This window comes from Malania oleifera, chromosome 13, assembly GCF_029873635.1.
Source record: "Malania oleifera isolate guangnan ecotype guangnan chromosome 13, ASM2987363v1, whole genome shotgun sequence".
NCBI classification, from domain to species: Eukaryota; Viridiplantae; Streptophyta; class Magnoliopsida; order Santalales; family Ximeniaceae; genus Malania; species Malania oleifera.
Window position 1 is genome coordinate 2,837,136 of NC_080429.1, and position 12,941 is coordinate 2,850,076.

Sequence of the window (12,941 nt, forward strand, 5' to 3'; positions counted from 1 at the left end):
TGACTCATATCAAGTAGAACACGTATACAGAGAAAGCAAACTAATGCCAGAAAGCGGAGTGGAACGGAATGACAATATTAGCATTTTGGGTTTGTAATTTGTTGTTTTATTGGTTAAGACAATTAATGGGTTGATTGGCCCCGCGATACGGTAAAAGGGTATTTGAGGAATTTTCTTAATACCTTTGTATGATTTTTTTTTTTGATAACCCGAAGACTCTCACCACCATCGCACTACTTTGGACATTGTGGTGCGGCACTAAACCCAAGGGGGTGAAAGTCGTCCGTCCATTGACGTACCCCTAATAATTCACGAGGGTAAACTTTCAAGGGGCAATCAAACTCGTGACCTCTGTATGGTTAGGGTTAGTATAAATACAAATGTTATTACCCTATTTTAATATTGTGAAATCCAGCTCCCACTTGCTCTTGTGGATGTAGGCATACTGTCAAACCACGTTAAGTCTGTATGTTTTTGTGGCTTTATCTCTATGTTTTTCCGTACTATTCATTATAATTGCTACACAATGTGACTAAAATATTTTAATGAAAAAATTAAATATTTCAAGTATTTATTAGTTGATAACTTAATTCAATTATTATTAATGATTACATATTAATTCAATTATTACTGTAAATGGTTACAAAAATTAAATAAAAACTTCATGGGACGGTTTAAAAAATAATAAATATTTTTTTATTGAGTAAATTGATGTTGATGTAACCTCATAATGTTTATATATAAGCATATGGTGTTACTAGTAAGATGCATATAATCTTTTTTTTTTTTTTTTTATTACATTGGGTTCCTCTCATCCCTATCACCACCAGTGGATTCTCCAGCGGACACTTCCCTTCGGGGTACACGACCTGACACGCAACTTGGCGGGACTGGCGAGAGAGACTAATCCCACGCTTGTACGCACGGCGCCCTCCACACGTGTAGGAGTAAATCGCGGATGTGCACTCAGACTGATAGGGTTCGAATCCTCAACCTCTCCGTAAAGCGGCCTATGAGAATTCGTCCTTACCACCTGAGTATATGCCTGGGGGCTAAGATGCATATACTCTTCTTTGTATGAGTTGTGGCACCTTAATTCTTCATAATAATTTTTGTATTTTCTTATATATGGAAAGTGTTTAATTTTTAATATTATTTATTATTATTATCTTTATTTTTTGAAAATAATGATGTTCAAGACCCTTTAGACACTCGACTAATTCGCCGGAATAAAGGATCTACCTTTATACCATTCTCCACTTAATTACAAAAGTATCAGCTGGAATGAAAAGTAGAAGCCTCAAAACTCGAATCATGGCAAGTTAAGTCTTGAGTTTTTCATTTGAGTCACCATAAAATGTTTAGGATTCACTGTTATCCCTATATTTAGGGAGGTTTTTGATTTGTAATTAGATAAAATGTAATATAAAATTATACTAAAATTTATTCAAATTCACTCAAATTCAAATTTAAGATTCGAAATTCATGCTTACATTTAATATAGCTTCAATATGACTTCGTGTACAAAGTACACAACAAAAACTAGAAAAAATTAGGATCATAAAAATATCGAGAATTTCTTGAGTTTGTTTTACAGTGAAAAGCTAAGTGTAGGAAGCACGACTTATAAACATAGTTGGTTGGTTCATTGGTTGAGTTGGTGGCAAGACTTTCCTAGTATTAAATAAGTAAAAAAATATATACAGAGAAAAATAAAAGAAATAGTTTAAGAACAATATAAAATAGTTTAAGCATAGTTAAAAGTTAATAGCATACAATATAAAATTTTGTCACTAATTTTTCCTATATTTATTTTTCTAATTCTTTCTAAATTTTAATAAAATAGATTATTTTATATTTTTATTTTCTCTCTTTCCTATTTTCAAGTTGTAAATGGTAAATTTCAAGTGTTCAGAGTGATCATATTAATATGCTAAGAAAATGCATGTGAATAATTGGGGGGATTGAAGCATGAGGCACAAAATGTAGGTAGGGGTGAGCATTCGGTCGGTTTGATTAAAAAATCTCATTAACCAAACCAACCAAAATTCCTTAATTAACCGAATTCAAAATCGACCAAACTGAATTTCAGATAAATTGGTTAACCGATTTTAACCAATTTAATATTTAAATATATATATAATATATATAATATAATTAATATGTACAATTTTAATATGTACAACATATAAAAAATAAAAAAATTTAGTATATATAATATATAATTATTTATTATTAACTTATATCCAAAAAATCGAAAATAGAAATTCAAAAAAAAATAAAAATTGAACCGAATTGAATAAATTTTTAACCAAATCGAACCGATCGAATTTGCTCTATTAATTCAGTTAATTCAATTTTAATTGAATTATGTTCACCCCTAAATGTATGTGTCGGGTTTTTGCAAAAAGTGGATAGGATCATCACCATCCAAACATAAAATGGGAAGGGTCTCTCTCTCTCTCTACATAAAAATATTTTACTATTTTATTTCTAAAATAAGAAATTTTGAAAAATAATCTAATTTTATGTGTATTTACTATCAAAATTTGTACTACTTAAATTTTATTATTAACTAAATTTTGAGGCTTAGTTCGATCTCCTGTATATTTTTAAAAGGTTTTTTAAAAAGAAATTGTTGAAAAGAAATTTTTTTTATATATATTGAAAAGATATGGTTTCTTGTAAAAAGAGGAAATGTTATAAAGAAAAAATTAACTTTGAATGTTTGGTAAAAAAGTTGTGGTGTGCTTAAAGGTATTTAAAATGATTAAAATAAATATGTATTTTTAATAAGTATCCGTCGATCATTTTTTAATATTTGAAAATAAATTAGGACATTAATGGAAATGAAAATTTTGTTAAGGGAGAGTCAAACTCGCCCTTAGACTTTAAATTCCAACTTTTTTTTTTAACAATTCAGGGACTTCAACTATTATCGGGTCACTTCGGACACTATGATACGATACTAAACCTAGGAGGTGAAAGCCACCCACCTATTGATATACCTCTGGTAATTGAATACTACTTTAACTGATCCGACAGCTTTTCAACTCTTCTTAATGACCAAAAACGAAGAACTCTTTTAACAAAATGGAATTAAGCATAATAATTTTTGCTTTTTTAAGTAAGATTTAAATGAAGCAAGAATTAAAGCTTTAAAATTATATAATTAACATATATGTCTGTAACATATATATATATATATATATATATATAAAATTAATTTTTTAGAATCAAATTTGACGTCAACGATAATGTCGATGTGTTTGGACGTATGGCTGACTTTCATGTAAAAGATTTTTTCCCTAAATAAGGACAGACGTCACGCACCCAAAGGGACAGAACAACTTGTTGTGGCCACAAACAGGGGAGACGATCTTTCCTCGCAATTTTTTATCTTTTGGATGCAAAATTTCTTTTGGGCAGTTTTCGGATTTGCACGCACCCGGATTAATCCCATTGATTTAGTTTAACGCCGGGAGTGATGTAAGAGGCAAGCAAGAAAAACAGAGGACCCATTTCATCAAATAGTCTCTCTCTCTCTCTCTCTCTCGGTGTCTGTGTCCTAAGATCCAAGCAGAAGTTGTTTTGTTTCTCGGGGGAATTCCAGAGACCCATTTCCCCTGTTTCGCTACTCATCCCGATTGTACGATCGGAGAAGTTTCTTAACTGGTATATTTTCTTTTCTTGTCTTTATCCACTCTGTTTCGTGTTGAAGCAGGTGAATGTTTCGTTTCTTTATTGCTTTTGGTTCCTTCACTGTGCTGGGCTGCGGTTGGGAGGGTTGGTGAGCCGGTTTGAGGAAGAAAATTAAACTTTGGAGGTTGTTTAGTAATCATCCGAGTATCCTTGGTTTTAAGTTTAGCTTCAATTCATCATAAGTGAGATAAAAATTTGAAAAGGAGAAAAGGGTTTTTTTCTTTTCTTTTGGGTTCCTAATATACGATGTAATCTGTCGATTCTCTTGATCTGTGCAATTTTTTCTGTATTGGCAAGAGAAAAAAGATTCTTGATAAGGTTTCTCATCTTTTTTTGTTTGAATATTGAGGAAATCATATCCATTTTTCCGACAGCCGGTTTGTCTTTTTTGGGGGATTTCTATGTGTGTCATCATTAGCTTTAGTCGAACCCGGGAAGCATTTAGAGTAGGGTTACTGAGATAATCAATATTTGTTCATCTATAATTAGCTGCCATTCCATTGATGATCATAAATTTACACAAGCGTACTTCAGTTTAGGACTGCTGTTGTGGGTCTCATTGTGGCTAATCATCAGTTCTTCTTATCAAGGTTCTTATTTTTTTGTTTCACTTATTTGCTTGCTTACATTTCCTTCATTTATTTATTAGAGCTGCAATTGCGTCACTTTTGGAACAATGTTGGTGATCATGGGGAAACCTTACTGATTTCTAGTACTTTTTTACCCTTTTGAAACCCCCAATTTTGGGGCACAAGTGCCCTCCAAAGAGGCAGGCTTACCTAAACTCGTTCCCCATCTTATGTGGACTTGAATCCCCATTTTCACATGGGGGGTGCAGAGGGATGACCTCCGGGCTCAAGACTCCGTTTTCTTCAATTATTAGTCATTTGAGATTACCTTCTGGGAGTCTTTGTTGAGCAGGACTTGTGTTTGTACATATACTACGGAATTATATTTCTATTAGGTGTTAAGTTGAGGTGTGATTTTTTGCCTACCCTTTTCATTCTTTGATGCCGGCATGACCCATGTGCCTCAGAGGTTTTTGGAGACCATTGGTTGAAAAACAATGGTTCTAGGTTGTTTTTCCTCAGAAGTGTGTGTGAAAAGCTGTAAATCTGGTGCAATGCAATACTCAATTTGATGGAGAATTATGGTCCTACATCTTGAATTTATGTTTGTTGGAATACCTTCACTTAAAAACTCACATAATGCTGTGCCTTCTTTTGCAAAACTGCAAAACTAAGAAAGCTTGTGTTCGATCTTGTTTTTTTTCCACTACTAGCATGTCCATGCCCATTGAAATTAAATTTGAATCTTGTGTTCTATTTTTAAATGGAAAATTTGCTCACTTATGGCTTTCCTTCTTTTATCTTACAGGTTTTCATATTTAGTGCATTGGTTTAATTACTTGTTGATATAAAGTCTTTTCTCTTTATTTCTTCCATTTTATCTCTCTCTCTCTCTCTCTCATTAATTATATGGGAGCAAACTATTGCAGCGTGAGAGGGTAGGAATGTTATGGATGTTGCTAATGCGGGAATATGAGTCATGCTGCTCATGCATACTTCCCAATCACCCTTACAGCCATTTTAAATTTTTTTATGCCTACCATACCAGAAACGCATTGTTTTGTCGACATTTAGTAGTGATGTTTATTATGTTGCTCTTACACAGCTCACACTTTCAAGGTCCCTTGGTAACAATCTCAGTTTACCTTGTTAGGAAAAAAATTGGTTATTCTTTACTTATGAGGGAGAGACTCTAATTTTACGAAGGAAAACATCAATTCTGTATATCTGCTGACATAGCCTACATGGAGAAGGCTTCAGATGTGCTAGAATTTGTTAGATGAAATAGGCTATTAATAGAGTTTGAAAAATATTTCTTGTTATCTGTGTTTATGTTATTCCACTGTGTTGTGAAAAGGATTCATCATAATAATTAAAAAAAAAAACTATTATTTGGGAGGCTTGAATTAATCAGTTAAAAGAACCAAGGTCTTAAATTTCGATTTCAACTCAAATGTCGAAGCTCCAATAGAATGGAAATTTCGCCGGAAATTTCAATTTGAAAAAATAATGGAAATTAGTAGTAAAACTTGGAATTCTTTGTGAAACTTTAGAAATGGTTAACAAACATAATAATATAAGTTTTAGGACTAATATATTACAAATTAAATACATCTATTCTTTGTATGAGGTGGAAAATTTGTAAAATAGTAGCTGTATCAAACATATTTGTTAGATAATGTACATTAAACATTGTACATTAAACATATTCAGTTAATACAAATGAAATTCATAAATCATTTAAATATTGGAAAAGTTGTAAAATAGTATATGTATCAAACATATTTGTAAGATAATGTACATTAAACATATTCAGTTAATATAAATGAAACTCATAAATCATTTAAATATTATTTATTATACAAATAATGATAATTTAGACATTAACGGTTAAATAAAATGTTATTGCAAGTTTATTTTTTCATATAATTTCAAAAACACTTGTAACAATCTTTTGTTTTGATAAAATAAATTAAGATAGAAATTTCACTTCACTCCTAAATTTCTCATTTGAATTCTGACAAAATTTCCTCGTATAGTTAAAATTTTGAAAAGTTTTGCTAAAATTTCGGATGATTCGTTGAGATTTCGACGGAAATTATGCAAGATGGAAATCGACTGCCATTTCGATTTCGAGGGTGATGGAAATCGGAAATTTCTACAATTTCGTGAAAATTTAAGACCATGAAAAGAACTAGCTTACTTGCCCATGTTGGTAGTTAAAAATAGCAGGGACATTTGTCGCAGGACACTGCATGATAAGTCATTTGTTCGAATGGTTGGTTTTCATTTGTCTAACTTCTGAAGTGTTTTTATATGGAAAGCTTATTTGAACCTAATTTGTAGTGTAAAGATTCTGTATAAGCTTTCAAATGTCTTAATTTTGTTTCAGGGCAAATGCTCGTTGGAATATGTCTTCTTGTGATAGATTCCTGTTGTACTACTACTGCCTTTGAAAAATCCATTAGAGACAAGTAAGAAATAGAGTTATGGCAGCAGCAGAAGCAAGGGCAGCTTGGCAGCGGGCTGCCAACCGTTGCTTTGTTCAAGAAGATGCTAGGAGAGCTCCAAAATTATCTTGCAGCACTTCATCGTCTTCATCAAAATCTCAATCTGAATCTGAACCAGGTGATGGATCAAATGGGCCATATCATAATAAACCTGGTTGCATGCTTAATAATCCAAACTCTGATATACCACATGACATAAAATGGTGGTTGCACCTGCAACCTGGCTTTGGGCACCAGAAAGATTTTGCATATGAACAGCTGAATACCTTGGAAGCTGAGGTCGATGTTTTAAGTGCTGGATTTACTAATCAAACTTCCAGATGTACCGGGGTTGACCAACACATTGAAGAAAATGCTCCTCAAACTGGTGTTAGAAGAAATACGGACTCTTGTGTGGACCATCCATTGAAGGCCTGTGCCACTTGTTTGAAAATTGACTGGGACACTAGAATGCCTGAACTCAAGGCTGTCTTTAATGATAATCCAAAATCAGTACACAAAAATACGGATATGGGAGAGTCTTGGTGCTCGGATGATCATCTGATGGATTTTGACTCCCTCAACTCCATAGTCTCTAAACAGCCCAAGAAGCTGTCTTCTGATTTAGGATCCCATTGGATTGAAGCTGAGAAGTCTGAGCCATGGTGGCGCATAACTGATAAAGAGGAGTTGGCTTACTTGGTTGCTCAGAAGTCACTTGAGCATATTGAGAATTGTGATCTTCCACAACCCCAGACCAAGCACTTCGGGAGGAGACCATCTTCTGGCCTGGAATTTGACCGTTCTGGGATACTTGCTTCATCCTTTGATCAGAAGGCAGGTATGGGCTTCTCCAGTCTGACTAGCTGTACATGTGAAAGTCCCACTTCAGTGAGCATGAGTGAAAAACAGTGCGCTGTGGGTGATTTAGGGAGCTCACTGCATGTTTCAGGGGGACTGCTCAGGTATTCCTTCGAAATTGTTATCTTACCATTTTTCTTCAATATTGCCATTTAGGATGTCATGATTTTTTCGATGAATCAGTCCACAATCCCTTCCATGGTATTTGAGTGCATGGGAGGACATCCTCGCTCCTTTTTAGAAAAAATTAATTGAGGACATCACCATAATAATTAAAAAAGGCAGAAAGGATGTGTGTTATATGATATTTCAAAATGCCTTTCTGCTAATGAAATCAGATAGAATTAGCAGTGGACTATGTATGTGCTCCACAGCTTACAATTTTCAAGAGTTTCAATTTCTGACCTTAATTTTTTTACTATTATTTCACTATTACATCCTTTTAGTTATTAAAAAAAAATGTACAGTGAATAGGGGTATTTAAAAATAAGACTGCTTCAGATGTAGCACCTTGACAGGTTCTGGGAAGCTGCATTGGCACCACTTTTAAGATTTTATTTCTAACTACTGGAATACTGTGAAATATCCTTGCCTTTCTAAGCAAGGTGAGAGACTTATTGAATTTTTTTTTTTTTTTTTGGGCAAGGCTAAAGATGGGAATTATATGAAGGATAAAATTAGAAGTATTAGTGCAGTTTTTCTTCATATTATGAACTCCGCCATTTTTTTGCAGAATTTATGCAGTTCCATCTGCCAGGGTGTTCCTTTTTGGTTCTCTTTTCTTTAGCCACCACACATGCTCGCTGTGTGCGCTTGCAATATTTTTGAAAAAAAAATGGAAATCGTTAAATCACATATCTGTTCAAGTTATCCTCAGTCAACATGAGGGAGCTGACTTTTTCCCAACAACCCCTCTCTCCTTCTTTCTACTTTCTTGATAGCCTATGTTATGGACAGAAAGTTTCTGTTTCTCTCTTTTTCATCTGAATCATTTATTTTACATTTTTTAATACTTCTTATTCTATGCTCCCTTCTGTCTTAACAGTTGAGGGTATTGCATTTGCCCCCTGCGACACTTTGTTCCTCGACCATATTTTTTGTGGATTCCCAAGACAATTAATGTTGTATATTTTGCTTAGGAGATGATAAAAAACTGATTGAAGCTCTAACATGACAAAAACAATTTGGTAAAACAATTTCTGCCTGTGATGCCTTTAATGACCTAATGTTTTCACACTAGTTGGTCCCAAGCTTAGGTAAAGGAGGAGAGTTGCGTTAGGTAGTTGATAGCCAATGTAAAATTTTCTTGAATAGCAAAGAAAGTTGGTGGTGGGATCAAGATGTTCAAAAAGCCGTGAAAATAAAAGGAATTTAGTATAAAAGATGACAAAAATGTAGAAACGTGAATAACTTTGAAAAGTATAAAGAGGCGAAAAAGATGCAAAAAAAGGTCACTAGTGAAGTTAAACATAGATCATTTAATGGTTTGTATGTGATATATTAGATACAAAAGAAGGGGAAAGAAATATATTTAAACTTGTTAGAGCTAGAGAAAGAAAACGTTAAGGACCTAGGTAATGTAAAATGTATAAAAAGTGAGGATGATATTGTTTTGGTTGAGGAAGAACACCTAAAAGAAAGATGGTGAAGTTATTTCAGTAAGTTGTTTAATGAAATCCAAATAGAAGGCTTATATTTAGAATTGACAAATGAGGAAAAGATTAAAAATATGAGATTTATTAGCAAGATTAGAGTTAACGAAATTAAATTTGCATTAAAAAAATGGAAAATGGAAAAGTTATAGAACTGGATTATATCCCAATTGAAGTTTGGAAATGCTTAGGTGATAATGAAATTATATGGTTAACTAATTTATTTAACACAATTATAAAAACTAAGAAAATGTCAGATGAATGGAGGAAAAACACTTTAATACCTATATATAAAAATAAAGGAGATATTTAAAATTGTAATAACTATTGTGGAATTAAACTTATGAGTCATACGATGAAATTGTCGAAAAGGGTAGTTGAACAAAGGTTAAGACTAGAAATGAAGGTCTCAGAAAATCAATTTGGTTTTATGCCTGGGAGATCTACTATAGAAGTTATATATCTTTTAAGAAGATTAATGAAAAAAGTTTAGGGAAAAGAAGAGGGATTTGCATATGCTATTTATTGATTTAGAGAAAGCATATGATAGGGTACCTAAGGAAATTCTATGGTTGGTTTTAGAATAAAAGGTGTATGTAGTAGGTTGATGTCATTAAGGATATGTACGATGGAGTAATGACTAGTGTGAGGACTATAGGTGGAGAGACTAGAGAATTTTCAATCACAATAGTTGTACATCAAGGATTTGCTTCAAACCCCTATCTTTTTGCTTTAGTGATGGATCAACTGATTGGGAGCATCCAAAATGAGGTTTCATGATATATGTTATTTGTGGATGATATTGTATTGATTGATGAAACTAAGAGTGGGGTAGAGGCTAAGTTAGAATTATGGAGAGAAATTTTAGAATTTAGAAGTTTTAGGATAAGACAAAATATATGAAATGTGATTTCAATAATAGTAGGAGGAATATTGGAGACAAAATTAAACTTGATGATTTAGAAATAAATAGCACTTGTAGATTTCAATACCTTGGATTTTTACACAAGTTGAAGGAGAAATTAAAGAGGATGTAATGCATAGAGTTAAAGCATGTTGCACAACTAAGAAACGACATATCCAGAAAGTGAAAGTTGTTGAGATGAGAATGCTTGGATGGATGAATGATATAACATTGAATGATAAATTAAAAATTGAACAAATTTACAGTAAGTTAGACATAGCTCCTATAGAAGATATGATAAGGGAGGGACGACTCGAATGGTTTGGGCACTTGCAACCTGGGTCACATAGTGCGTCAATGAGAAAGAGTGAGTTAGTTATTGTGAGGGGTAGTATAAGGGGTAGAGGCGGACCTAAAATAGTATGGAATGAGACAATGATTAAGGATTTAATAGCCCTAAATTTGTTGAAAGAAATTGTCCATGATCGCATAAATTGGCGAAAAATGATTCATATAGCCGACCCCACTTAGTGGAACTTAAGGCTTGATTTTGTTGTCGTTGTTGTTGTAGATTATATAACATACCACCATTTTCTTGGCCCAGGGTTAGCTTTTGACCACCTCAGCTGATGGTAGAGGTCTAGCTTTCCTTTTTATCAAAACATATTTAAAAAAAGAAAGGAGAAGCATATATCTATGGGAATCTTCCAAATTGTTTGCCAATTTTCAAATTATTGACTGATTTTTATTCTTCCCCAAAAGTTTGTTTGCGCCCATTGCTTGCACATTTTTTTTTTTTCTTTTTAATATTTATACTTCTCTAGATTTCAAAGTTGAGGGCGGGCCTTGGATCAATAGTAAGATTGCTTTTTTGTGACTGGTTGCTCATGGTTTCAAGTCCAAGGAAACATTCTCTCTACATAAAATTAGGGGTAAGGCTGTATATACTGTGACGACCCTCTCCTTACCCTTGTGAGGCAGGGAGCCTTTTTTCTCTAGATTTTTCAAATTATGTCTGCACTGCATGGACCATCTGTGCAAATTCTGTTGTGCTGACTCTGCCATATATTCAATTGGTCAACAGTAAAATAGGCCAAAAATTTCTGGGCCCACTCAGCTCAATGTAATTAACACACACTTGCTCATTATTCATTAATTCATTATTTTCTCTTCCAGCTCCAACAATATCTATGGTACACCCGATCTGGTGGAAGCCCAACACACTGCTGAGAGTGATCCCAGCAAAGCTCAGCTGTTGGATGCCCTCAGCCATTCTCAGACACGAGCAAGAAAGGCTGAGGAGGCAGCACGACAGTTGCAGACAGAGAAGGAGCACATTGTGAAGCTCATTTTCAAACAGGCCTCCCAACTCTTCGCTTACAAGCAGTGGTTCTATATGCTACAACTGGAGAATCTCTGCCACCAGCACAAGATTGAGGAACAGCCAACGTCCACTCTATTTCCAGACTCTTTACCATCAGTTCCATGCAAAGGCAGGCAATCAAGAAAGAGTCGGCACAAATCTGCAAATCAGAAACCCGGGATGCCAGTGTATAATGTGTGCAAGTCTGCTGTTGCTTTTGCAGTGGGGTTAAGCCTTGCTGGTGCTGGGCTGCTGCTGGGTTGGACCATGGGTTGGCTGTTCCCTGCCCCCTGAACCGAACTTTGGCAGCCTGATGAAAATACCCGACTTTGATCGTCATTTAGGAGGTAGGCTTATGTAGAAATGCAGATTTCTCATTGATACAAACTTCTCGCAAGCTGAATGAAATGGCCAATCGACATCGATCTTCTTTTGGGAGGTTGGTTCGCAAGGAAATGCAAATTTCTTGTCGTTTAGATTTTCAGCTACTTTTGGTACATATCTTCTTGTGTAGATTTTTTTCACCGTTTGTGTTTGTGTAGGCAAAGAACCCAGAAGCTTTGCTTGGGATTTAATCTGTTTTTGTGGATAAACCTTCCTGGATGTGTTAAGAATGATACTTCTGTAAAAGAAGTGATGAGATGTGAATATGGAAGTGAAAACACATTGGGTAAAAAGCTTGTCCGACCTGTGTTTCTTTTTATGGGTATTTGGGAATTGGATTCTAGCTATGGAATGACCAATTTTTTTTGCCTTCTAGTCAAAGAATGTATTGTTGCAGTGACAAAAATTAGAGACGATGTTTTGCACATGCAGCACAAATGTGATAAATCTGTGATTAGCGGAACAGATCGGCATGAATAATTATTAAATATGCTGTTTAAATGTTCATTCGGTTGAAAAAAAAATGGCATTTTTATTGTAAATCTAATATTTTTTACATGAATAATTATTAAATATGCTGTTGAAATGGTCATTAGGCTGACAAAAAAAATGGCGTTTTTATTATAAATCTAATATTTTTGACATGAATAATTATTAAATATGCTGTTTAAATGGTCACTAGGTTGAAAAAAAAAATGGCATTTTTATTATGAATCTAATATCTATAAACCCCATCAGAATAAGGAGAGAACATGATACTGTGAGATTATTTTTATGTAATGTTTGTTATATGAATATATTACAATCTATACAAATTCAATTTCAATCCATCTCTGAACATTGGGTTGAAGAAGATCACCTTAATCATATAATTGAATCATAAAATGATGATTAAATATTTAATCACAAGTGGTTTCAGAGCCAAAGGTTCGTAACTTTAGGTAAGCGACATTATAAAAAAAATCAAGGCATGAAATTAATTTTCCTGACGTGTTAATAGTTGAAAGATCAAATGTG

At 33.8% G+C, this 12,941-nt stretch overlaps 1 protein-coding gene across 2 annotated transcripts; it reads left to right on the forward strand.

Annotated features, from left to right (window-relative positions):
- Positions 1-3,324: 3,324 nt before the first annotated feature.
- Positions 3,325-12,217, forward strand: LOC131146167 (uncharacterized). 2 transcript variants are annotated; one of them, XM_058095539.1, is made up of 3 exons: positions 3,325-3,675; positions 6,664-7,725; positions 11,354-12,217. In XM_058095539.1, exons 2-3 carry the CDS (start codon positions 6,761-6,763, stop codon positions 11,832-11,834), a joined length of 1,446 nt encoding a protein of 481 aa, XP_057951522.1. In that variant the 5' UTR covers positions 3,325-3,675; positions 6,664-6,760; the 3' UTR covers positions 11,835-12,217. The 2 variants fall into 2 exon arrangements, with proteins under 2 accessions (XP_057951522.1, XP_057951523.1); XM_058095540.1 differs by having other exon boundaries at positions 3,339-4,292.
- Positions 12,218-12,941: the final 724 nt, after the last annotated feature.

Coding starts and splice junctions, on each gene's coding strand:
- LOC131146167 (XM_058095539.1), top strand. CDS start 6,761: ATGGCAGCAGCAGAAGCAAGGGCAGCTTGGCAGCGGGCTGCCAACCGT. Junction 7,726..11,353: donor GTTTCAGGGGGACTGCTCAG/GTATTCCTTCGA, acceptor TTTCTCTTCCAG/CTCCAACAATATCTATGGTA.